Source organism: Vulpes vulpes, chromosome 1, assembly GCF_048418805.1.
Source record: "Vulpes vulpes isolate BD-2025 chromosome 1, VulVul3, whole genome shotgun sequence".
Lineage (NCBI taxonomy): Eukaryota > Metazoa > Chordata > Mammalia > Carnivora > Canidae > Vulpes > Vulpes vulpes.
This window is the reverse complement of record NC_132780.1, coordinates 152,540,437-152,564,165: the sequence shown is the minus strand read 5'-3', so window position 1 is coordinate 152,564,165 and position 23,729 is coordinate 152,540,437. Positions and strand designations below refer to the sequence as shown.

The 23,729-nt window shown below is 36.0% G+C and overlaps 1 protein-coding gene across 29 annotated transcripts in view; it reads left to right on the top strand.

The window, feature by feature from the left end:
- Positions 1–23,729, top strand: part of DST (dystonin) — a 479,832-nt gene that overhangs the window by 419,033 nt on the left and 37,070 nt on the right. For all 29 annotated transcript variants that reach the window (XM_025991085.2, XM_072734513.1, XM_072734492.1 and 26 more), the window contains 13 exons: positions 4,850–4,969; positions 5,156–5,263; positions 7,421–7,639; positions 10,409–10,612; positions 11,917–12,148; positions 13,036–13,262; positions 14,737–14,859; positions 14,985–15,086; positions 17,195–17,296; positions 19,238–19,411; positions 19,732–19,887; positions 22,654–22,851; positions 23,442–23,570. In XM_025991085.2, coding sequence (XP_025846870.1) covers positions 4,850–4,969; positions 5,156–5,263; positions 7,421–7,639; positions 10,409–10,612; positions 11,917–12,148; positions 13,036–13,262; positions 14,737–14,859; positions 14,985–15,086; positions 17,195–17,296; positions 19,238–19,411; positions 19,732–19,887; positions 22,654–22,851; positions 23,442–23,570 — 2,094 coding nt within the window. The remainder of the gene's footprint in view (positions 1–4,849; positions 4,970–5,155; positions 5,264–7,420; positions 7,640–10,408; positions 10,613–11,916; positions 12,149–13,035; positions 13,263–14,736; positions 14,860–14,984; positions 15,087–17,194; positions 17,297–19,237; positions 19,412–19,731; positions 19,888–22,653; positions 22,852–23,441; positions 23,571–23,729) is intronic.

Here is a 23,729-nt window from a genome sequence, read left to right as displayed (position 1 = left end):
CAGGGCACCTGGCCGGCTTAGTTAGTGGAGCTCACAGCTCTTCATCTTGGGGTTGTGAGTTTAAACCCCATGTTGGATGCAGAGATTACTTTTTTTAAATCTTAAGAAAAAAAATGTCTTTCACTATCTTATTGGAAGTTCCTGAAATACTAGTTCTACTGTAATAGAAGTTAGAGTAGGTCAGTGGTTAGACTTCACTGACAATACCTAGTAAAATATTTCCCAGAATGCAATTATGGATACTGAGAAGATCTACAATGTATTTGAAGTCAAATTCTGCTATTTGAGTGAGCAGTAAACAAATAGTAGTATGAAAATTTGGTCCAGTAAATTTGCTCTCCATATTGCTCACATTGTAAAATAAACAGCTTTCATGGTCTATTCCAAAGGCACACATATAGTCATTTGAAAGATTCATAGGCCTAAATAAAATGCCTTGCTTTACTGTAAATTGCTTAATGAAGGCCTTGTGGCTGTTCTGTTTGTTGCTGAACAATAAATATTTGCTAATTTAATAAAAAAAATTCTCAAAAGACAGGAGGGAAATTTCTGCTTGAAGTCTTGTTTTCTTTTAGCAGAGCAAATATTTGCCTTGGTTGAAGAAACAGTGTTTGAGTTTCAGCTTTCCATTTTGGCAACTTAGAATGTATCATCATACTGTTTTTCACTGGATCCTTTTTTTTTTTTTAAAGAGAGAAATAGATTTAAACTAATATTAACACTAACAGCCTGACTTTATTTATTAGGACTGTCATATAAATGCTAAAAATAGCCTGATCACAAACAAGGGGGGTGGTGTGTCATTTTATTTTTTTAGGAACCAATAGAGGAGGAAAGTCATTACTGTTAAATTTTATTCAGATTATCGTGCAGCACTTGCACTCAGGTACAAAGGCCTGGACTGTTTTGCTCAGTTTTGTACTCCTTTTTTTTTTTTTTTAATTTTATTTATTTATTCATGAGAGACATACAGAGAGAGGCAGAGACACAGGCAGAAGGAGAAGGAAGCTCCCTGCAGGGAGCCTGATGCAGGACTTGATCCCAGGACCCTGGGATCACAACCCAAGCCAAAGGCAGACGCTCAACCACTGAGCCACCCAGGTGCCCCAGTTTTGTACTCTTTAAGGGAATCACATAATAAAGTTTTATCTTGAACTTTCATTGTATATGGCCTGAAAACTAATAATCCATGCATAGAAGACTCTTCTACTTGTTTTTCATGAGGATTTCTTTTTCTACATCTGAAGTTCCTGAATTAGTTGAATTTTTTTTTTTTTAAGGATTTTATTTTTAAGTAATCTCTACCCTCAGCATAGGGCTTGAACTCACAACCCTGAGATCAAGAATTGAATTGCTTCGCCAACTGAGCCAGCCAGGTGCCCCGAAATGCTTTCTTTTTTCTTTTTCACATTGATAAATTATTGCTAATTAATGAGTAGTTCCATTTGAAACTAACATCGTAAAAATTATTGAGCCAGATTAAGATAGAATTTTCTTAAAAGGGAGAGGTGGGGAGGGACAGAAGGAGAGAGAGAGAGAAAATGTTAAGCAGGCTCCATGCCCAGCGTCCCCGAGATCATGACCTGAGCCGAAATGAAGAGTCTCGTAACCAACTGAGTAACCCAAGTGCCCCAAGATATAAATTTTCATGTGGTTTTTCAAGATTGTTTCTGGAATCCATACTGTTCTCATTTGTCCTAGTAGCAGAAAAAGTAATGAATCAATGGAAAAAAACATTTATTAACACTACTATGAACCCCTTCAATAAATTTTATGAAAAATGTGGCTTCCCTAAAAAAGAATGTATAATATTATGGGAAATAGAGGAAAAATTAATAATTCTGTTTGAATATATAAATGTATGCAGTCATTTGAGAAGTACTGCCCTTATAAGGGAGCTCCCCAACCCTGAGGAGTAAAGTTCTGAATTTCTATCTGGAACAACTTTAGCAGGGCAGTGGTCCTCGTAAACATGTGACGCATAAAAGAGGTTTCTCATCAGCATATAGGATAGTGTGACTGCTGCCCAGACACCATTTTAGTCTTTAAGACTTTGCATCATTTTTTGGTAGATGTTGGTTTATATTCAGATTTTCTTCAAGTAGCAGTTCTGGAGGTTGTTAGAGAAAGGTCTTTTAAGCCCTATTCCCCTTTCATGTACTTATGCAATTGAATTTTTAAAGGTAAATGTAAGACTATTATTTTTACCTCTATTATTTTTCTGGCTCAGGCCCATTATTTAAATGGTTATCTAAAATTTTTTCTATCCTGAACTGTTGACTAAAAGAAATTGACCTGCAAATAGCTTCAGTATTTACTTGTTTAACTTGTGTTGCAAAGGTGAGAGCAAATGGGTTCATAATACATAGGAAAAAAAGGGTAATAATTTATAATGTCATTATGTATTTTTCACTTTTGTATAGTTTGTTATTTTTTTCTTAGGCGATTGAAAGCATAATGGTACTCTTACTCAATGCTATTCATATTTGTGCCAGGTTATGGCTGACAGGTTATTTCCTTATAATAAAGGGAAGCCCAGTGATAAGCTTGGAAAATATTATTAAAAAATGAATTATACCCCATGGTGATTGAGGGTACAGCAAAACTCTGCTTGTGGGTGCATAAATTAGCACATCTTCTCTGAAGGACAGTTTGGTGTAGTATATCTCTAAAAGAGAAAGTGCAAATGGAACTCACATGAGAGTTATCCACTCAGAACTTTGTTGTTGCTTTTAGTTAACTTTTTTTTTAAAGATAATTGTAGATTCACATGCAATTATAAGAAATAATAGATGATCTCATTGTACCCTTTACCTGTTTTCCCCAGTGGTAACATTTTGCAAAATTATAGTACAGTATCACAAGCAGGATGTTGACATTGATGCAGTCAAGATGCAGAACATCTCATCACCACAAGATTACCTCATGTTGCCCTTTTATAGCCTCCCACCTCTACCCTCTCTTTAACTCCTGGCAACCACAAATTTTTTCTGCATTTCTGTAATTTTATCATTTCTAGAATGTTCGAGTATTAAACATTATTCTTAACTACAGCCTCTCTCTCTTCTCTTTCTGGGACTCCAATGACATGGATGTTAGATCTTTTGTTACACTTTCACAGATCCCTGAGGTTCTGTTGATTTTTTTTTCTCCAGTCTATTTTCTGTTATTTAGATCGGATAATTTTTGAACTGTCTTCTACTTTACTGACTCTTTTCTCTGTGCCCTTCATTGATCTCATCCACTGAGCTTGTTATTATGCATTTAATATCCGTTTGGTTCTTTCTTTTTTTTTAAGATTTTATTTATTTATTCATGAGAGACACAGAGACAGAGAGGCAGAGACACAGGCAGAAGGAGAAAGCAGGCTCCATGCTGGGAGCCCAACCTGGGACTCAGTCCTGGGTCTCCAGGATCATACCCTAGGCCAAAAGGCGGCACTAAACCGCTGAGCCACTCGGGCTGCCCTGTTTGGTTCTTTCTATAGCCTGTTTCTTTGCTGAGACTATTTTGTTGCTAAGGTCTTCTAATTTTCATTCATTTCAACTGTGTTTGAAATTGCTCAATAAAGCATTTTTATCATGGGTGCTTTAAAATTTTTATCAGTGCTAACATTTCTGTCATCTGGGTCCTGGTGTCCATTGATTATCTTTCTTTAGTCCAGTTCTGGTGGTACAGGACTTGAATGCTCACAATGTCTGTTTCCCATTCAGTCTTCTAACTGAGGCCTTGTAGTTACCATTAATACCACTAGTGCTCAGGGGGCACTTGCCCACTTTGCTCATTTACGATAACTGCTTGGCCCTGGGAGGCATTGTCTTCTGTCTGATGCAAGGTATCAAAAATGTTTATGCTCTTTGACTTGGTAGTCAGTTCCTTGTAGGAATCTACCCTAAAGAGCTAATTGGAGATTCCATTGGAGATTTCTATTTATTACAGGTTTGTTTATAAAATAGCAAAAAATGTGGTGAGCCTAAATAAAAATATCCAGGTATGCTAGAATACAATCATGTTATTTAAAATTAACATTTAAAGAATATGACATGGAAATGTTCATAATAAATGAAAGAACAGGATATGAAACTGTTTATACAATATTATCCCAGACTTTTATAAACCTTTTTCAACTTCTGGAATAAAATTCACTAAAATACCAACAGTATTAACTCCAGGTTTTAATTTTCTTCTGTATATTTTTCTGTACTTTATGAATTTCTACCATGAATTATTGTTAAGATCAGGAAAATAAAACCTCTTAGAATATTTTAAGAATACTCTTGGATGTGTTTTTTGCTATTAAATGAGATGTAAAAAATTATACTTGAGATGCTTGGGGATATATTCTACATACAGAAACATACTTTGCACATGCGATTATCCACACATAGTCTGGTAAATAAATGTGAATATTTCATGAGTTTTGCTAGGAGTCTTATATGTAGATAACAGAATGCTGCCTGCATAGCATATGGATTAAAGTGATGAGATGAGTGTAATGATTGAAAGATGGTATCCAGCTATTGACTTTTTGAGCTGTGCAGTTTGGATAGTACTCTTAAAGGAGAAAATTCTTATAATTACCAAAAAGAAGACAACAGAGTTAGCTGTCCAAAAATCATTATGCTGTGTTATATACTTAATGCATTTTAAGATCATGTGTTTAATTACTCTGTGGGAAGTTCTCCTTTCTTATTACTTTAGTCATCATCATAAACTATTTCAGGATCCATGAAGAGATAAGCTCAAAATTTCTACTTTTATAATTCGGATTTTTTTTTTAATGTAGATAGGTATTTTTCTGGCACCAGTTATAGGAACTTACTGACCTAATTATTTATCTTTTGTTTAGTTTGACCAAGCAGCTGATGCCGAGTTATCCTGGATTACTGAAACCGAAAAGAAATTGATGTCTCTGGGTGACATCAGGCTTGAGCAAGACCAGACGTCTGCTCAGCTACAGCTTCAAAAGGTGAAGAAGTGCATTTCCAATTATATCAGAATTATTTGTTAGTGTGCCCCAAGTCTAGACAGTGTGTGCATGATTTATTTTGCAAGACCCCTCTAGTGTAACTTGGTATCTTTAACTACTTTGCCTGATTGTTTTCATTTTAGTCATACACTCTCTTTTTTTAATCTTTATTTTGGTAAATCACAGACATTCACCATGGAGATTTTGAGACACAAGGATATTATTGATGAACTTGTTAAATCTGGACATAAAATCATGGCCACATGCAGTGAAGAGGAAAAGCAATCAATGAAGGTATATAATCTAGTCTGTGTGACTGGTGGTGAGACTCTTGAATAAATGGCCTGCGTTGAGCTCTCAATCCTAGAGAAGCACATTTCCTTTATTCACAGCTGCCATTTAGACAGCTAAATCATTAGTTTTAAATAAGGCATTTTTCAGGCTTACAGAGTGACAGTAAAAGGAATATTCCTTAAGGGAATCACCCTGGGGACAATTTCTTTTTTTAATAGATGCTAAAGCTATTAAGGTTTGTGCCCTTGAATAATTGGCACACTTTAAACATTCAATTAATGTTTGCTGGATAACTGACATTATTATCAGTATAAATTGTTACTAGATGTGTCTGTCAACTGTTGTTTACATGCTTCAAAATATGTGGTTCTCTCTAATGCTGAAATCCATTGTGTGTAACATTTTGGTAAGTTGTATAGGAAAAACAGTGAGCTGAATAATTAAGGAAGCATCTAGTAACCAGCCACAAGTAAAACCGTTTAGTTCAGTTCATATTCAGACATCTGAGCAGACTAAAGAAATTAATGTATATTGATGCTTCCGATAGGAAAATATTCCACAGCAAAAAAGTTATACAAATGTCTATGCCTAAGATCACATTTTAGAGTATGCATTGCTTTTAAGGCATACCATAGACAAAGTAATAGAATGTAACTATATAGTGATACTTCCTTTATTATTTATTCTGGCAATTCACTTATTTGTAATTGAACATTTATTATTTTTACAAACATTTTACCATGAAAAATACAGATCGTCATAAAATAATTTCTCTGTCATTCTGCGGCTTATTAGATTACTTTTGTACTCTATCTTCTTCTGTTAGTTTATGATGTGAATTTATACCATAATCTAGGTCACTGTGTCCAGCCCCCAAAATATAGTGTATAGTATAATGTTCTACTCTGATTCTAATATATGTAATTAATTTTGTTGACTAGTAGTTCCTCTTACGATTTCATTTGAGAAAGGTAGTCCTTCTTTTTGGCTAGAAAGTAATGTTAATGTTGCTAGACTCTTATGAGCCTTGTTTTCAAATCTAGAAGATCTGCAAGACCTAGAAAGGTAGTTGAAGAATTTTGCTTATTATATTTGGAAAGCTCAGTGTCTTATTCATAAAAACTTGAGGATATTTATTTATTTGTTTATATTTGGGGTTTTGTCACCTAATATTTGGAGGGGAGAGATTGTCATTAAATCCTGTGATTTTTGATGATGGCATAAAATCCATTATGTGACTACATCATTATTTATTAGCTTAGTCTCTAATTGTTGTATTTTTAAGATGTTTTCCACATTTTTGCTATTTTTTACATATATATGGGAAAATGTTCTTTTTTTTATTGTGGTAAGAATACAACATTAGCATATAGCAGAATATTATCCAGCCTTAAGAAGGAAGGAAATAGATGAACCTGAAGGATTTTTTTTTTTAAGTAATATCTACACACTCAACATGGGGCTCAAACTTGCAACCCCGAGATCAAGAGGCACAGACTATGCTGACTAAGCCAGCCAGGTGCCCCTTAAAGTGTCTTTTTAAATTTTAATGAAATTTTATTAAAGGGGCACCTGAATGGCGCAGTTGGTTAAGCATCTGCCTTCGGCCCAGGTCATGATCCCGGGGTCCTGGGATGAGCCCTGCCTTGGGCTCCCTGCTCAGCAGGGAGTCTGCTTCTTCATCGGCCCATCCCCGTGCTCATGCTCTCTCTCTGTCCCTCACTGTCTCTCTGTCTCTTAAATAAATAAAATTTTTTTAATTTTTTTTTAATTTTTATTTGTTTATGATAGTCACAGAGAGAGAGAGAGAGAGAGAGAGGCAGAGACACAGGCAGAGGGAGAAGCAGGCTCCATGCACCGGGAGCCCGACGTGGGATTCGATCCCGGGTCTCCAGGATCGCGCCCTGGGCCAAAGGCAGGCGCCAAACCGCTGCCCCACCCAGGGATCCCCATAAATAAAATCTTTAATGTGATCTTTTATACATAGAAATAGTTACAATCTAAATGGGTTTTTAATGATTTAGTCATTAAACATACTGATTTGTTGAGTGCCTCCTTTGCACCAGGCATATAGTGCTAGAGAAAACATTTCTGGGGTACATGTGCTCTTTGGGCCTGCTTGGCCAGCTAAACACATTTCATTATCTTATTTTCTAGAAAAAACTGGATAAGGTACTGAAGAACTATGATGCCATCTGCCAGATAAACTCAGAGAGGTATCTACAGCTAGAACGGGCACAGTCCCTAGTTAACCAGTTCTGGGAAACTTATGAAGAGCTTTGGCCATGGCTGACAGAAACACAGAGAGTCATCTCTCAGCTTCCTGCTCCAGCCCTTGAATATGAGACACTAAGACAACAGCAGGAAGAACATCGGGTAAGATTGATGTTAACGAGAATGTTGTATTCCTCATTAAAAGAGAATCATGATTGTTATGGTGTTTTTAGTACATGTGCTGAAGTACAAAGACAAATTGTTTGGACCTCTTTCGATGGTGTTTGCTCCTTTAAGTCTGTATGAGTAAACCAGAGAGTATATTTACATCTACAAATTTACTGTATTTTAAACATTAATAAAATGGCATTATGAAGCCCTCATTTCAGTAGTTACTTAAATATCAACATAGCTTAAAATTTTGCCATGGTTCGACTGAGAGAGGGTTCAAGACTATCAGAAAAAATCTGGAGTTCTTGTCATTTATGGACTTATGAACATAGTTGCTGTCTCCCAGATCTGTACAATTTGTACTCTGAGGAGGCTATTCATGTGTGCATGTGTGTACATGTGTGTATGCATGCATGAAAACAGTATATTACATCATTGTTTGAAGAATGTGACATACTTATTAATTTTGTTTGTTTACTTTGTTAATGTTTTGGCACTGAAGAATATCTCTAAGTATTTCTTTAGAAGAGCTTTAGTCAACACTTAAATGCAGAATGGAAATTTTATTGAGTTCTATCTACATCAGCAGGAGAAATACTTAAAAATTATGCAGAATTGAATTTAATTTTAGTATAAAGGTTTATTTGTGGCAGAAATCCTGATGGCTATCCACTGAGTAAGTTCTAATATAAAATGTTCTATGGATTTCTTCTATTCTGAGGTGAGATTTGAGTAGCTAAGTTTCTTGCATAATATCAAATAATGAAAGGGTTATTATTGAATGATTATTGAATTTCAAAACTAAGTTAGTTTTCCCTTTTTAGCATAATCTTTCAGCTCTCAAATTTACAGTTTCATATATAAAGGAACTACCAAACTTTGTAGCTAAGTCTTCAAATTATTCAACTAAGTTATTCATATTTACAGCCTTCCAGAACAGCATTTTTTTCTGCAGCTCCACTGCTTCATTAACTTCAACTCTATTTGAGAATATCTAGTTCATTCTAACCAAAAATGAAAAATGACTCCAAGAGCTAGTTTCTATATGGTATATATTCTGAGGTCACACTAAGTACCTTTAGCGTGACGGGACTCTTCTGGCAGTATGTTGCCAAAAATCACTTTGTTACATAGGAGCCAAAAGACATCTCCTGTTGGGCCCTTTTCTCCACACATCCACCCAAGGAGACATCTAGTAGTACTAGACATCCAAAAAAGGAATGGTCTAAAAAAGGTTCGGCTCAGTACTTCCCAACTGAGGTGTCCAGTGGTGGTGCTACACAAATGAGCTCTACCTAGATGCGAGGCAACTTAGGAAATATCAGCAGAGATCTGTCATCTTACCAGAGAGTCTCTTAAAAACTCAAAGTGTAAGCTGATTTTATAGCCATGCCTTGTAGTGTATTGAAACCAGAACATGTGTAACACATTCCTTTTTTGTGAGATTGTCTGTTAGCTGATATCAGCATTACTACCTCCATTCTGTAAGGCAGCATGAACGTATGATCTAATAAAATAAAACAAAACGAAAATAAGAAAATCTCAGCCTGGACCACACAGGAGCTAGATTGCAAACATGACTCTCCCATGTTCTTATGTCCAAAGGTTAGATTTGGACCACTCCTGTTCTCTTTTTAAATTGAATTTATGCTTAGTTAGCTCTTTTTCAAGACTTTTGAAACTACTTTCAGAAAAACTTCAAGAATAGTATTGGGGATTGTTGATAATGTAATGTACCAATTTCCTTAATGGTTTTCAAAAGAATTTGTATCACTGATTTTAGAGCACTTTAAAAAAAAATCTAGAGTTATGTGGCCGTATTGGTAATTCTTCTTGATGAATGATAAAAATGAAACCATTTGCAGGGGAAGATTGGTAGCTTTTCTCTAGACCATCTTCCCTGAATATAATTTTTCAGAGAAATTTTTGTTAGGGGCCAGGTTGCAAAATAGTTTGGACATATACCTTCTGCTGAGGACAAGGAACTTCTGGTTAAAAAACCTAGTACTAATGTGATGCTCCTGAGTGCTACAGGGGGGCTAGCCTCAGAGAAACCTAGAAGCAAGGATGGATGTGGCTTTCGATTTGGCCCATCAAAAACTGCCCAGTGGAGGCCCTAAGTTCTACGGAGTATAGATACTTAGGGTTCATTGGTCTCCTTAGAAGAAATGGGAGATTCCTGTCTTACACACTCATTAGTATAAATATCATTATATATATAACTACAATGCCTTGTGGGCTTATATCCTCTTAATTTAGCTTTATGTATAGTTTTTTTTTTCTCTCAGCAGTACGTCTACCCTCTGCTGAGCTTCTTTACTTTTCCTTCCTTTTCTTTCTTCCTTCCTTCATTTTAAATAATTTTTGCATATATCATGAGTGTACAGAAAGGGACACCAAGAGTTATGACTTGGTCTATAGATAGGGGACATAGTGTATTCCTAATTCTTTTATGTAATATGACTAAAGTGTACTGCTCTTGATGGGAAATGCATGATTAACTGGGATGCGTTATTTCACTCAACCAGCATTTTTGTATGTTATCCTTAAAGAGACTTTGACATGACCAGACTGTTGTTTATTCCTTCTGTCAGGGGCATCTCTTGCTGGCAAAGAGCAGTATGAGCCATCCTGTGTTAAATGCCTTGTGATGGGGAGGGTGTTTGGAGTCTCTTGCCAGCTGGATGCATTGGGCCTGTAGACAGCTGTAATATGGAGGCGTGACCCTAAGATACTGAGAAGCTGTTTGGTTTGTTATAGCAACTGCGAGAGTTGATAGCCGAACACAAGCCTCATATAGATAAGATGAACAAAACTGGGCCACAGTTACTGGAATTGAGCCCAGGCGAAGGCTTTTCTATCCAAGAGAAGTACGTGGCAGCTGACACCCTTTACAGTCAAATTAAAGAGGATGTCAAAAAGCGAGCCGTGGCATTGGATGAAGCTATTTCTCAATCTACTCAGGTAATCGTTTACACTAGAAATATGATTGAGCTCTTCTGAACAGCAGAGCATGGAAAAGCATTTTCTTGAATCTCTTGATTAAATTTCAACCAAAATTATTTCACTCCATTAAATCTGAGTATTGATGTTTTGGCCTCACAGAGGTGGTATTTGCTTGGTCCCATCCTTATATTTCACTGTCTCATTATAGATACAATACAAAATAATTTTCAGTGACTTAAGAAACATACAATTGTCATCAATGTCCAAATATTTAAGCAAGTGCTCATCCAGATAGAAAGGAATATTTACCTTTGGGAGAGATATCAGAAAGTGTTATTGTCAGTTATTAATGATACACTCCCAAGAAAGCAATAAGAAGAAAGACTGTAGAATGAGTAAGAAAGAAAAAATATGAAGTTGGAAATTGAGATTTTTATTTTTCAAAAATACTTTTTTTTCAAGAAGTTGAATTTGAAATTATCTACAGATTTTCCACATTCAGAGCTGGGCTTTAATCATTAGATACACTGACATTAGAATGGTCCATTTTTTTGGACCTGTGCCTGAGCATGTTTTTAAACTTTGCTTTAAAAAAAAAAATTAAACTTTGCTTTATTATCTGTGATACTTTTGCAGACAAAACTTTAAAATGCTTTCCTGAATCTGATCATGTGTTTGACCATGAATGAAATTCTAACTTCTCTTACAATGTCAGGGGAGGCTTTTGTTTTGTCTCATTTTTTAATATTTTTCAATTCAGAAAATTTGTAACTTAAGAAATACCTTTATTCTCATCAAAAATGTTCATGAATCTTACATTTAATAATAAAACTTTTTAGGATGTCAAAGTAATGAGTAAAAATGAACAAAACAGTTTTGATAGAAAGATAGTTTATTGGACTTAATTTTTAAAATTCATTTGAATTATGATAAAACGAAGCAATGGGTAAGACGCTGATATCAGGTAGTTCAGTTAATACACTCAATTGAGGGGATCCCTGGGTGGCGCAGCGGTTTGGCGCCTGCCTTTGGCCCAGGGCGCGGTCCTGGAGACCCGGGATCGAATCCCACGTCGGGCTCCCGGTGCATGGAGCCTGCTTCTCCCTCTGCCTGTGTCTCTGCCTCTCTCTCTCTCTCTCTCTGTGTGACTATCATAAATAAATAAAAAAAAATACACTCAATTGAGTAGATATGTCAACAAAGGAGCAAAGATTTAATTCTCAATTGTGAGAATAGACGGGTTTTTTTTTTTTTTCATTTAAATTTCCCTTGTGATGTCACAGGTCTTTCCCCCGTAAATGATCCCTTTGATTTACTTCTAGTTCCACGACAAGATAGACCAAATACTTGAGAGCCTGGAACGCATCGTGGAGCGTTTGAGGCAGCCGCCTTCGATCTCAGCTGAGGTGGAAAAGATTAAGGAGCAAATCAGTGAGAATAAGAATGTGTCGGTAGACATGGAGAAGCTACAGCCATTGTACGAAACTCTTAAAAAGCGGGGAGAGGAAATGATTGCAAGATCTGAGGGTACTGACAAAGACATATCTGCCAAAGGTAATAATTTCAGAATAAGGAAACAATTGAGCTTTATTTTTAAAATAATTCTAAACGTTCCTGCTGTTTACTGACAGTCCAGTTGCATAACAAAATGCCAGATTTTAGAAAAGGTGTTACCAGTGAGATTGAAAGGCTGTGTGCTTAAATCCCTCATTAATGTTTTCCTGTGTTTGTAGAATCAGTTATATACACAATGTACCATTATGCAAAAGCCATATGTTCTCTGGGACTTTTAAACTACTTGTTTAAAGGACGATGCTAATAACACCAAACCTAGGGTTTTGGGATTTCCTCTTACTGATTACACACTACTTTATATAATGGGTACCACAGAATGGGTATTCCCATAGCCACAGAAATGGCAACCATGACCTTAGCCAGCTGACCTAAAGATAGGAAGCTGGGCAGTCAAAAGTAAAAACACACACATAGATTAGTGGAAGTTTATGATAAGGGTACTCTAGAAACAAGCCCAAAATACATATCCTACATTGTTATATTCCTAGGACGGAACAGACATTGTTATTCTTGATTTGGAGAGCTTAGGTGGTTGTTTCATTTTCTTTGGAATGAAGGTCAGCCTTGGTGAATTTGAAACTTGATAAGCTTAGGTCTACTCTGAGCTCACTTGCCTTTGAGCATGTACTTTTGTCAGAAAGAGCCTTGGTTCCTGAAGAATGGTGGGATACCCTGAGATCTTGCATTTTTCTGGAATATGCTGTGCTGGGCCTGGTGATACCCTATAGACTGGGGTCAACCAAAATTGGATCCAGTGTTAGATACTTAGCAAATTGAATAAATGTTGCTGTCTGAACTAAAACATTCTGCTTTATTGCTTAAATGGCGCTAACAGATTGCCTTTTTGATACTATTTTGTGTCATAGCTGTTCAAGATAAGCTTGACCAAATGGTTTTCATTTGGGAGAACATACACACACTGGTGGAAGAAAGGGAAGCCAAACTACTGGATGTAATGGAATTAGCCGAAAAGTTCTGGTGTGATCACATGTCATTGGTAGTAACCACTAAAGATACACAAGATTTCATCCGGGATCTAGAGGATCCTGGAATTGATCCCTCAGTAGTAAAACAGCAGCAAGAAGCAGCAGAGGTAAGCAGAAAATCTCCTTTAAAGCTAAAAAAAAAATAGTTGCAGTATAATGAAACCTATATTTGGTTGATAAATATTCAGAATTGCTCTGTTAAAATTTGTAACTCACTCTCAAAGTGGAATGCTTAGTGATGTAGTAGGAGATTATACCCACAAATTTCACTTAGAGAGTATGGATTTTAAAAGTTTCTTTTCATCCCCACTGCTTCTGCCTTATTTCAGGACATTGTTAGCTCTGTTTTTGGCTTCTGAAGTCATCCAAAGTGGTAGCCCTACCTGCAGAGTCTCTTTCCTTGCCAGGCTTCCAGCTTTGCCATGAGTCCTCTCTCTAGATCCGCTCTTAACTGGTTAAAAGCCCCTCTGAGACATCCACTGCCTACTGAATAAAATCCAAAGTCCCTACAGCAGCATACTGGCCTTTCACATCCTAGCATAGTCCAGCTTGTGTTTCCAAAGCCATTTTGTTCTGCTACTCCTTTATTAGAAAGTGGCTTCCCCTAGCACTGCTGTGTGCTCCTTCTAATCTCTGTTATATGTGTACATTTGTTTCCTTGAGTGGAATGGCCCTATTTTTATTTGTACCCCCAACACCTAGTTCAAGGCTTGGTTTGTATTAGGTGTTTCTCTACTAAATAAATGTATTTAGTGAAGAAGATGAAAGCAAAATAGAACACTGCATTTTTTCTTTTTTGGTAGTTTACAAGTCCTAGGGAAATGACATAAAATATAAATCCAGAGCTAGATTATCCTTAATCTACTAACAAGTACTAACAAGTACATTAAGTTGTCTGAAGTTTTCAAACTCATATTTTACTTGTGCCTATTTTGTTCTATTTTATTCTTTAAAGATCTACTCTTAGCAGCTTTCAGATATACAATACAGTAGTATTAACAACTACAGTCACCTTGCTGCACATTATAATCCCGTGACTTCTTTTTTAATAACTGTAAGTTTGTATTTTTGACCCCCTTCATCCATTTCTCCTTCCCCCACTCCCTGACTCTGGCAACCACCAATCTGTTCTCTGTATCTGTAAGCTTGGTTTTCTTGTGTGGGGAGGGAGTAGGGTTTTTTAGATTTTTTTTTTTAGATTAACCTCTATTTTATTATTTTTTTTATTAACCTCTATTTTAAGTGAATATTGCCAAACTGTTTTGTTTGAAAAACAAGATATATTTCTACACTTTTCATTGTTATTAATATTTAAAGGACGTTGTGCTGGTATTTGTTACATAGAATTAATTCTTTAAATATTGTTTTTATAATAAACATTTGATGTCTGTTACAAAGGACAGTGTTTTTTCTTTAATATATTTCTTCTTATTGAAAAAATTTGTTGCAGAAGCTTGGAAAAGAGAAAGCAGTAAATTGATCATAATCCCACCTCCTAAAAATAGCTCCAATTAATATCTTTGTGTGCATCTTTTTAGTTCCAGTGTGTTTTTGCTTAAAGGCTCTTATTTCTTATTGTAGGCCATAAAGGAAGAAATAGATGGACTACAGGAAGAGCTGGATATGGTTATTAACCTGGGTTCTGAACTCATTGCTGCATGTGGGGAACCTGATAAGCCCATTGTCAAGAAGAGTATAGATGAGGTACAGCTAGCATATTTCCTTCTCTCCCTAGAATGCATTTGTAAAGAGATCTTATATAACTAAAGTGCATTTGATAGAAGAAATTGAAAACTAACCCTAAAAGAGTTCTAATATTTATGTCATAGTTAAATTCAGCATGGGAGTCTCTAAATAAGGCTTGGAAAGACCGAGTGGACAAACTTGATGAGGCGATGCAGGCTGCTGTCCAGTACCAAGATGGACTGCAGGTAAGAGGGCCATGGCTGGTCTGCTGGGGGAAGAATCCCTGACTGAGGTCTATGGACTTTCACGTGGGCATTGCCCAGGGGCTGCAAGCGCGCATGCAGTTCCCTAGGCTACTTTAGTAGGCTTTTTCCCTTATAGAAGGTTATTTCTTGAGATGTGTGTAGATCTCTAAAGGCATTTAAGTACATTGTGATACACAGAGTGAAATTTACATTGAAGAGAAAAATGCTAATGTTTAAAACATTGCAATGGTTCAGCACCAGACAGTGAGATGGAACCGAATTGAAGTTCTGTTCTAGAGTTGAGTGGAGTAAGATGAAAGGAGTAAACACCGTCTAAAAATACCACTGAGTTTAACGAAAGTCAGAAGTAAAGAGATTTGATGTGAAGCCAGGATTCCCTGTGAACTAAAATAGATTTCTGTTTTATTAGGTCATAATCTGTTTTGTAAAATGCTTTTCTTCCTTTCCATATACATAATTCCTTCTCGCAGTTGTTTTGCACGTCCCTTAAGGGCTCTCATTTGGTTTATTAACCGTGTATTAAGTTTCTTCCTGTTTTATGAAAAATCGTCACAGGAAGCCAGCTTAGGGACATTTCTCTCCCTATCTTCTTCAACAGTATTCCATTTCCTAACAGGCTGGCCAACGTTGACTCTGTCAACCCTCCTACCATATGGAAAAAGCCCTTCTGAGTATTTCCATAACACCAAGTGAATATTTTTAAAACTCAGATGAGAACATCTTTTCCTTTTTATTATGCCATTCTATTTCTATATTTGCAAAAATAAATATCACAAGCCAGGCTTTATGCCAGCTGAAAGTGTTTTGAACTTTGGAAATATATGAAAAAATTCACTACAAACAATATCTTATATAACTTTCCTCCTCCCCTTACTTTTTAGCCAAAGAGATAATTTATTTGTTAGGTTTCAATGGCCATTAAGTAATTGGGCTCCAGCCTCCAGTTTGTGAGACCAGGTCATGATTTTCCCATTCTATTGGTAAGTGATGAGTTGTGCCTTCTCCATGGCTAGAGATGGCACTGCCACAATTTGCAGCCTTTTGACCTCAGGAGCCATTAGCCATAGAGGTCACTAGCTAGGCAATCAGGACTTATGGTCTCTTCTTACCCCTGCTAGAAAAACAAGGCCCACTAATAGGTAAGTAGCATCACCTGTGGGAATGAAGGGCCACTTCATTTATTAAATAGCTGGGGCTAGCTAGAGCTAGATGTGGTGTTTTTTGTTTTTTGTGGGGTTTTTTTCTTTTCTTTCTTTTCTTTTTTTAGAGCTAGATGTTATAAGGTCCAGAAGCTCTCGACATTTCAGGGTTTGATTGTAAAGTAAAATAAATTTTATTTCCCAGGTTGCTGCTTAATTAAGTTCTTGGGTTTATTATTGATAACCAAAAAATACCAAATAGTTTCCAAGATTATTATTTTTCCTATATAGTCTGGGAACTTCATTCAAGTCCATTATAATTTTCTGTACTCGGTATTGGAAAGAAATGTGAATTGTGCCTTTCTAAAATGTTTATATTACCTAAAAAGAGGAGGAAAAATAGATTCTGTAGTCTGTGTTGTAATTCAGAATAATGGCCATAATATTAATCTTTGTAGGTGCAAGATTTTAATGCTTATCTAAATAATATGTAAGGCTTTAGCTGGGCCAAAGATTTTGCTCAAGTGCTAAACAATAAACTTCTTGCCTATTTGAATAAGCAGATGGATTTGAATCTTTTTCTTTCAATATATTTATATAATCTGCCTCTTAGATATAAGAAAGCATGAAGAAATATATTTCATATGATTAAATTATAACACTTTTTTTTTTTCAAACGCACATTTTTAAAAGTTCTGATTAGTTTTCTAAGATTCTATTCAGAAAAGAATTTCCTTTGCAAACTTGGATGCAGAATTGGAGGTTACATCTTTGCATATTTGGGACAACTTTTTCAGTATTGTTGCTTTTATCTAGGTGAACCATCTTTGAAAAATAGTCTCATTCCATAATACCTGTATAGATTTATGATTGTACTTTTCTGTAACACTTGATGTTACAGCATGATTTCAGATGTACTAATGACTCACGGACTAATGTGTTTTTCAGGCAATATTTGACTGGGTAGATATTGCAGGTGGTAAATTAGCTTCAATGTCACCAATTGGAACAGATCTTGAAACTGTCAAGCAGCAGATTGAAGAGCTAAAGGTATGCATGGGGTTCATTAATTTCAAAGACTGCATTTTTATGTTTTTTATTCATGGGATTCTTTACACAAATTTATTTTACATAATTGAAGTATTAACATTTTGATCATGAAACTGGTTTAACATGATGCTTCTCCATAATGAGCAGCATGTAAGTGCTCATTAAATGATAAAGAATACTAGTTTTCTTCTTATTAACAATACCTATTCATTATAGAGAAGTCAGAAAATCCCGATACGCATAAAAGGTGGCTTTTTTTTTAAAGCCGCCCAAAATGTTATGTACCTAGAGGCAACTACTCTTAAGATTTGATTTATAGCCTTTTAGATATCCTCATGTTGGGAACACAGTGAGGAGAGGAAGAGATTTATGGGGGTGTGGGGATGTGTTTTATATATATGTAGCTCATACTAAAGGGTTTTTCTAATTTCAGATTCAGTAGTGTTTCATTGCTCTCAGTACACATAAAGCAATATTTTTGTTTTCTTCAGTGGATCAGAGTAATCCACATAGTCTAACAGGCTAAAGAAACATCCCTGGTATAATAGTGTTTCCCAAAATGCTTGTTTTGTAAAAATGTTTGTTATTTTCCATCTGCTTTCCTCCGTAATTTTTGCTTTTGTGGTTCTTGATCTCCAGCTGTTAAAATGGCTGGACTGTTTCCTCTTTGAATTCCTCTGTGCTGCTGCTGATTCATCCCAAGTGGGATTAGCTGTTTCCTTCCTAATTTCAAGTTTCCATCCACAGAGACATCACACCGTTTTCAATGAACTCTATGAGATTTTTATATACAGTTGTTACCTGGCTTTAAGATTGTAGCATCTTCATCTCTAAGTATGATCTAGAATATTTCACTGAGAAATTATTATCATCATTAGATTACGATTTTTTTTCCCTTAACTTTATGTGGCTTTGTGGTAAACACCTGATAATACTTTATGTACATTCACAGGTGTATAGTTTTGGATATTTACATATATCTTGGTAGTTTTCACACAGCAGGGTGCCTAGGAGTGCTTTCTCTGAAATCAGGTTGTCTGAGATTATATCCCAGTGCATCTACTTTCTTAGCCAAACAACCTTGGGACAGTTATCTAACTGGTCTCACTTTCATAAGCTTAGCTTAAATTGAGAATAAAATTATATAAAAAATTATTTTCTTTGTAAGCTTGTTGGAAACTAAGTATTCATGATACCTTAGTTATTATTTTTTAATTATTGCTTTTATGTTTGAAAAAAGTTAAGGGATTGTTTAGCCACTAATGACTTACTATTTAATGATTTACTATTACAGATTAAAACTAAATTTTATGAAAGGATGGTTTCCTACTACAAGCAACCATTTGCTCACCTATGTTGGTTGGCAAAGCCAAGATTATTAAATACATGTTTAGTGAGTGCTGGGGAAAAAAATAGTGTTATTCTGAGTCAGCAATGGGTGAGGCATAGGAATAACTAAATATTAATGAACAGAGCACAGCTACAGAAAACATAAAATGTTCAATGGATGCAAGATGTATGTATGTTTTTGAGCAGGCCACGTTAATCTGAGTTTCTTAACGTTATTTTTTGGGGGTTTCATATATGTCAGTGTATTTTTTATTTTATTTTCTATAATTTCAAAGCTCACATATTGAATATATATAGACAGTGGAATAAGGTTAGCCTTGAAATTTCTTAGTTTTTTTACTGTAGAGAACAAAAGGGTGAAGTATCAAAATTATAAATAGAAATATCTTTCCATCATAAAACAATGAGTAAAGAAAAAAGACTTCCTTCATCTCTTTTTATTTATAATTTTTTTGTGTTAGATTTTTATTCCTCTTCACCTCCCTGGCTATAAGAAGTATGAATTAGTATAAATACTGAATCCATAGAATTTTTTTGTTTTAAAATTTTGATTTAGAACAAATTTTCCTTGTATATCTTTTTTTCTAAAAGCAATTTAAGTCAGAGGCCTACCAACAACAGATAGAAATGGAGAGATTGAACCATCAAGCAGAGCTTTTGCTGAAGAAAGTGACGGAAGAGAGTGACAAACACACCGTTCAAGACCCACTAATGGAGCTAAAACTGATATGGGATAGTCTGGAGGAAAGAATTATCAACAGACAGGTAAACACTGATAACTTTTGTTAAGAAGTTAGAGAAGTTCAATTTCCTATATTAAGGTAAAATCATCACTAAAAGATAGAATTAGGCAATTAGGTACATAAACTTTTGACGCCCCTAAATTCTTATTTTATTAGAATTCTTCCTGCCTTTCACATGCCATTTTTAACCACAAGGAATCTCAAACTTAAAATGTAGGGTATGGTTATTGGATATGCTCATGGAATTACACAGCATGCAACAATTGATTTTTTTTTGCCTTTGTTTTTTTTATAAATAATATTGACTTCATATGGATTTTCTTCCTCTCCACTTTTTTGCAGCATAAGCTGGAAGGTGCTCTGTTAGCACTGGGCCAGTTCCAGCATGCCCTGGATGAGCTGCTCACGTGGCTGACACACACAGAGGGCCTGCTAAGTGAGCAGAAACCTGTGGGAGGAGACCCGAAGGCCATTGAAATTGAACTAGCCAAACATCATGTATGTAGCTCTCCTTGTGTGCTGTTTCTCTATGCATTCTTAGTGTCATCAGATTGTTTTCTGGTACATTTCCTCTTTATGTGTGTTTCAAGTTTATGATTTTAGCACAGGTTCACATTTCACGTTTGTAACTGACAGCTGAACTACTTAACACACACTTTTTAAACGACTGCAATCACAATTTTTTCTCACTGTTCAAGGCAGTTAAAAACAGCAAGGATGGGAAACTTCTGGCTAAGTTTTAAGGTTGCATGGCAAACATTGGTTTAAATCCCTGATTATCCCTGTCACTGGATTAACATAGCCTAGTTTTAAAAATTGCTGGGGAAAGCCAACAAGTCAGTGACTCAAAATATTCCACTGTGGGCAGTGTGTATGTTTTTTTTTCTCTGGTTACCCTTATCTCTGTGTGTCTCACCTGCTGCTTGTCTGGCATATCTAACATCTTTATTTTTCCTAGATATCTCTTGCTATGTGGGTGTTTGTTCTTTAGTCTCTGTGTCTCTTATTTCTTACTAGCTTTCTGTTTCTTAGTCCTTTTCTTTCTGAGTTAGTCTTTAACAGTATTTACTGGGATCCCTGGGTGGCGCAGTGGTTTGGCGCCTGCCTTTGGCCCAGGGCACGATCCTGGAGACCCGGGATCGAATCCCACATCAGGCTCCCGGTGCATGGAGCCTGCTTCTCCCTCCGCCTGTGTCTCTGCCTCTCTCTCTCTCTCTCTGTGACTATCATAAATAAATAAAAAATTTAAAAAAAAATAAATATTAAAAAAAAAAAACAAAACAGTATTTACTATGTTTAAAAGGGTTTTAATATGTCCTGCACTTGATTTAAAGCTTAAAATGAAAATTTTTGATCCTGAGATACATGCAAAACAACTTTATATTGTTGTCATCTTTGTGACGTTTGGTTGACAGTTCCTAATAGAAAATTCCCTATCTCTGTACAGCCTGAAGAGTTTAGGGAGGAGGAAAGCATGGAGCTGATCACAGCAGGCCCCAAACTGCCAGGGGGAGGCATCTTCTGGGTTTGGATGATACCTAGGTCATCAGAGCAGACCTCACAGGGGTTGAGAGCAGAGCTCTAGCTTATTATGATAAAGTTCATTTGCCTAGAAGAATAAATCCTGAAACCCATTTGTTAGAATCTTTGTGCAAATGACTGAAGCCATTGACTTGGCCAGGAAAAATGAGATAAATAAATTTTTCACAGAGAAAAAAAATGAAAAGAAAATTCTCTATTTCTTAAGTCAATGGGGTTAATGAATAATAAGTTATACTCATAGAGTTTATCCTGACAGTCAACTGTCTTTCATAGAACTTTAGCATTCACATTAATAGCGGCATCTTATCTAAGGTTAGGTTCTAGAAAATGTTTAATAATTTTACATATTTATTATCATATTAAAATGAAAGGTAGGTTCTTGGTACTTTACTATCATGATAAACAGTTTTTTAGTATTCTTGCTTTAGTTTCTCTTCTTTCATACTTTTCCCTATAGTAATTGTACTGTACTTTCAATTTCTCTCCCACTTGGAGCGCCTGGGGGGGCTTACCCAGTTAAGTGTCGACTCTTGGTTTCGGCTCAGGTCAATGATCTCAGGGTCCTCTGGGGAGTCTGTTTGTCACTCTGCTCCTCCCCCCTGCTCACACGAGGGTGCACGCTCACTCGCTCTCTCTCTTTATTAAAAAAGTCTTTTTAAAAATTTTTCCCTCCCTTTTTTACCTGGTTCTGCCTATATAGTCATTGCCTAATGATACCTGATGAGGCAATTAGGGCTTATTTTGTATCATTAGTATTTTTTATTATTTAATGTCTGTCTTACACCTCTGTAAGAGCAATAATGACTAGTCATACTGACTCTGCATAAAAAAAATATTTATTCTTGTAGTGTAAGTTTATATAGTGTTTACATTTTCATAAACTTAGCAGTTATCCTTAAAAGCAACATATGTCAATGATAGGAATTTTATAGAATACAGTAAAGGTGAGAACATGACACACTCTGATCCAGTTATTTAGGCAGAGCATGAGTTAGGGATCTTTTATTTCTGTTTATGTATCTTTGAGCAGTTAGAAATCTCCTCCTCCCTTCTCCTTCCATTTCTTAAAGGTCAGAAGTTAAAGGACTTAAAATCACCAGCATAGTTGCTGGAAGAAGGGAGGAATGTTTCTATCCCTCTCCTATTTTCTCCTCTGGTTCTTAGGCTCTGCCTTATGTGGTAGGACTTAAACCATTTAGAAGAATGAATTTTATAGAATTACCTTTATATTTTGACCACAAGAAGATTTAACTCTTATCTCGGAAAGTGATTAATTAGCACCGTTAACCTATCAAAGTACATGCTTTTTATAAAGATCACTCCTTTTTAAAAATTGTTTTCTAAAAAAAAATTGTTTACTGAAGACATGAAAATTAAATTCCATTAAAATAAGTTTGAATCAAATGAAAACTTTTGGAACCTTTTAATTATAATCCCCAGATATTTAATGTCTTTAATTTCAAGATTATTCTAATGTGAAGAACTAACAAAATGTTTTTATATAATCATTTCAGGGGCTGTTGGTAGACTAAAGGTATATCCAGGAAAGCTGCAAAGTTAAGAGAAAAGAAGTCCAACACTTTAACACATTCTTGTACTAAAATTCTATGCATATGATGTTTTTGCTTCAGGAAGTCTTATACTCAGCGAATAAAAGATGTGTTAAAAGTGATGTTAACAGGTTATGAGCTAGTAAACACAGTGTTATCTTAATACTTTCAGGTGCTTCAAAATGATGTATTAGCTCATCAGTCTACAGTGGAAGCCGTTAATAAAGCAGGAAATGATCTAATTGAATCAAGTGCAGGAGAAGAAGCAAGCAACCTTCAGAACAAGCTAGAGGTTTTAAATCAACGCTGGCAAAATGTTTTGGAAAAAACAGAACAAAGGAAGCAGCAGCTGGATGGTGCCTTGCGCCAGGTGAATAAGAAAATAAATTCTCAAACTTTCGTTGGCCTGTAAGACCAAAATAGCATGGAATTCTGGGGTACCTGGGTGGCTCAGTTGGTTAAGCGCCCAACTCTTGGTTTCTGCTCAGGTCATGATCTCAGGGTCATCGGATTGAGGCCAGTTATCAGGTTCCGCATTCAGTTGGGTGTCTGCTTGAGATTCTTTCTCCCTCTCTCTTTGCCCCTCCCACACCCCTGTGCTCTTTCTCTCTGTCTCTCTTTCTGTATCTCTCTCTCTAAAAGAAGTAAATTAAAAAAAATTAGCATAGAATCCTTTCATTGGTTTGCAGACCCTTATTTAATTTTTATACCTCAAGGAGAGAGTAAAAATAAGTGGGATAAAGAACAGAGCAGATGAGAAGGCAGCCCTCTGGTTCTTAGTGTAATAGTCTTATCTGCCAGAGCTCTCATGATGAGGAAAGGCAGGCAAATCCATTTGCACCTGCCTGTTCTTAAGAATGCATAGAGAAGCTTAGCAGGCGGGGATTGTTTAAACCTTGTTTTCTGCTCGAAAGTGACAATGTGTTTATGGCCCAAACTTAAAACTCTCTATCACTCCAGGCCAAAGGGTTCCATGGTGAGATTGAGGATTTGCAGCAGTGGCTAACTGACACAGAGCGTCATCTCTTAGCATCCAAACCTTTGGGAGGTTTACCGGAAACAGCCAGGGAGCAGCTTAATGCCCACATGGTAAGTATATTATTTCCAACAGCTCTAGCCTCCGATTAAGACACTGACCGTTTTGTGTGGGCCCTGGTGATAAATAAATTGTGGGAGAAGGTTTAAAGGATATACAGTTTTACAGTAGAAATATTTATGTGTAAGTGCTAGAAACGCCATTTATCGATT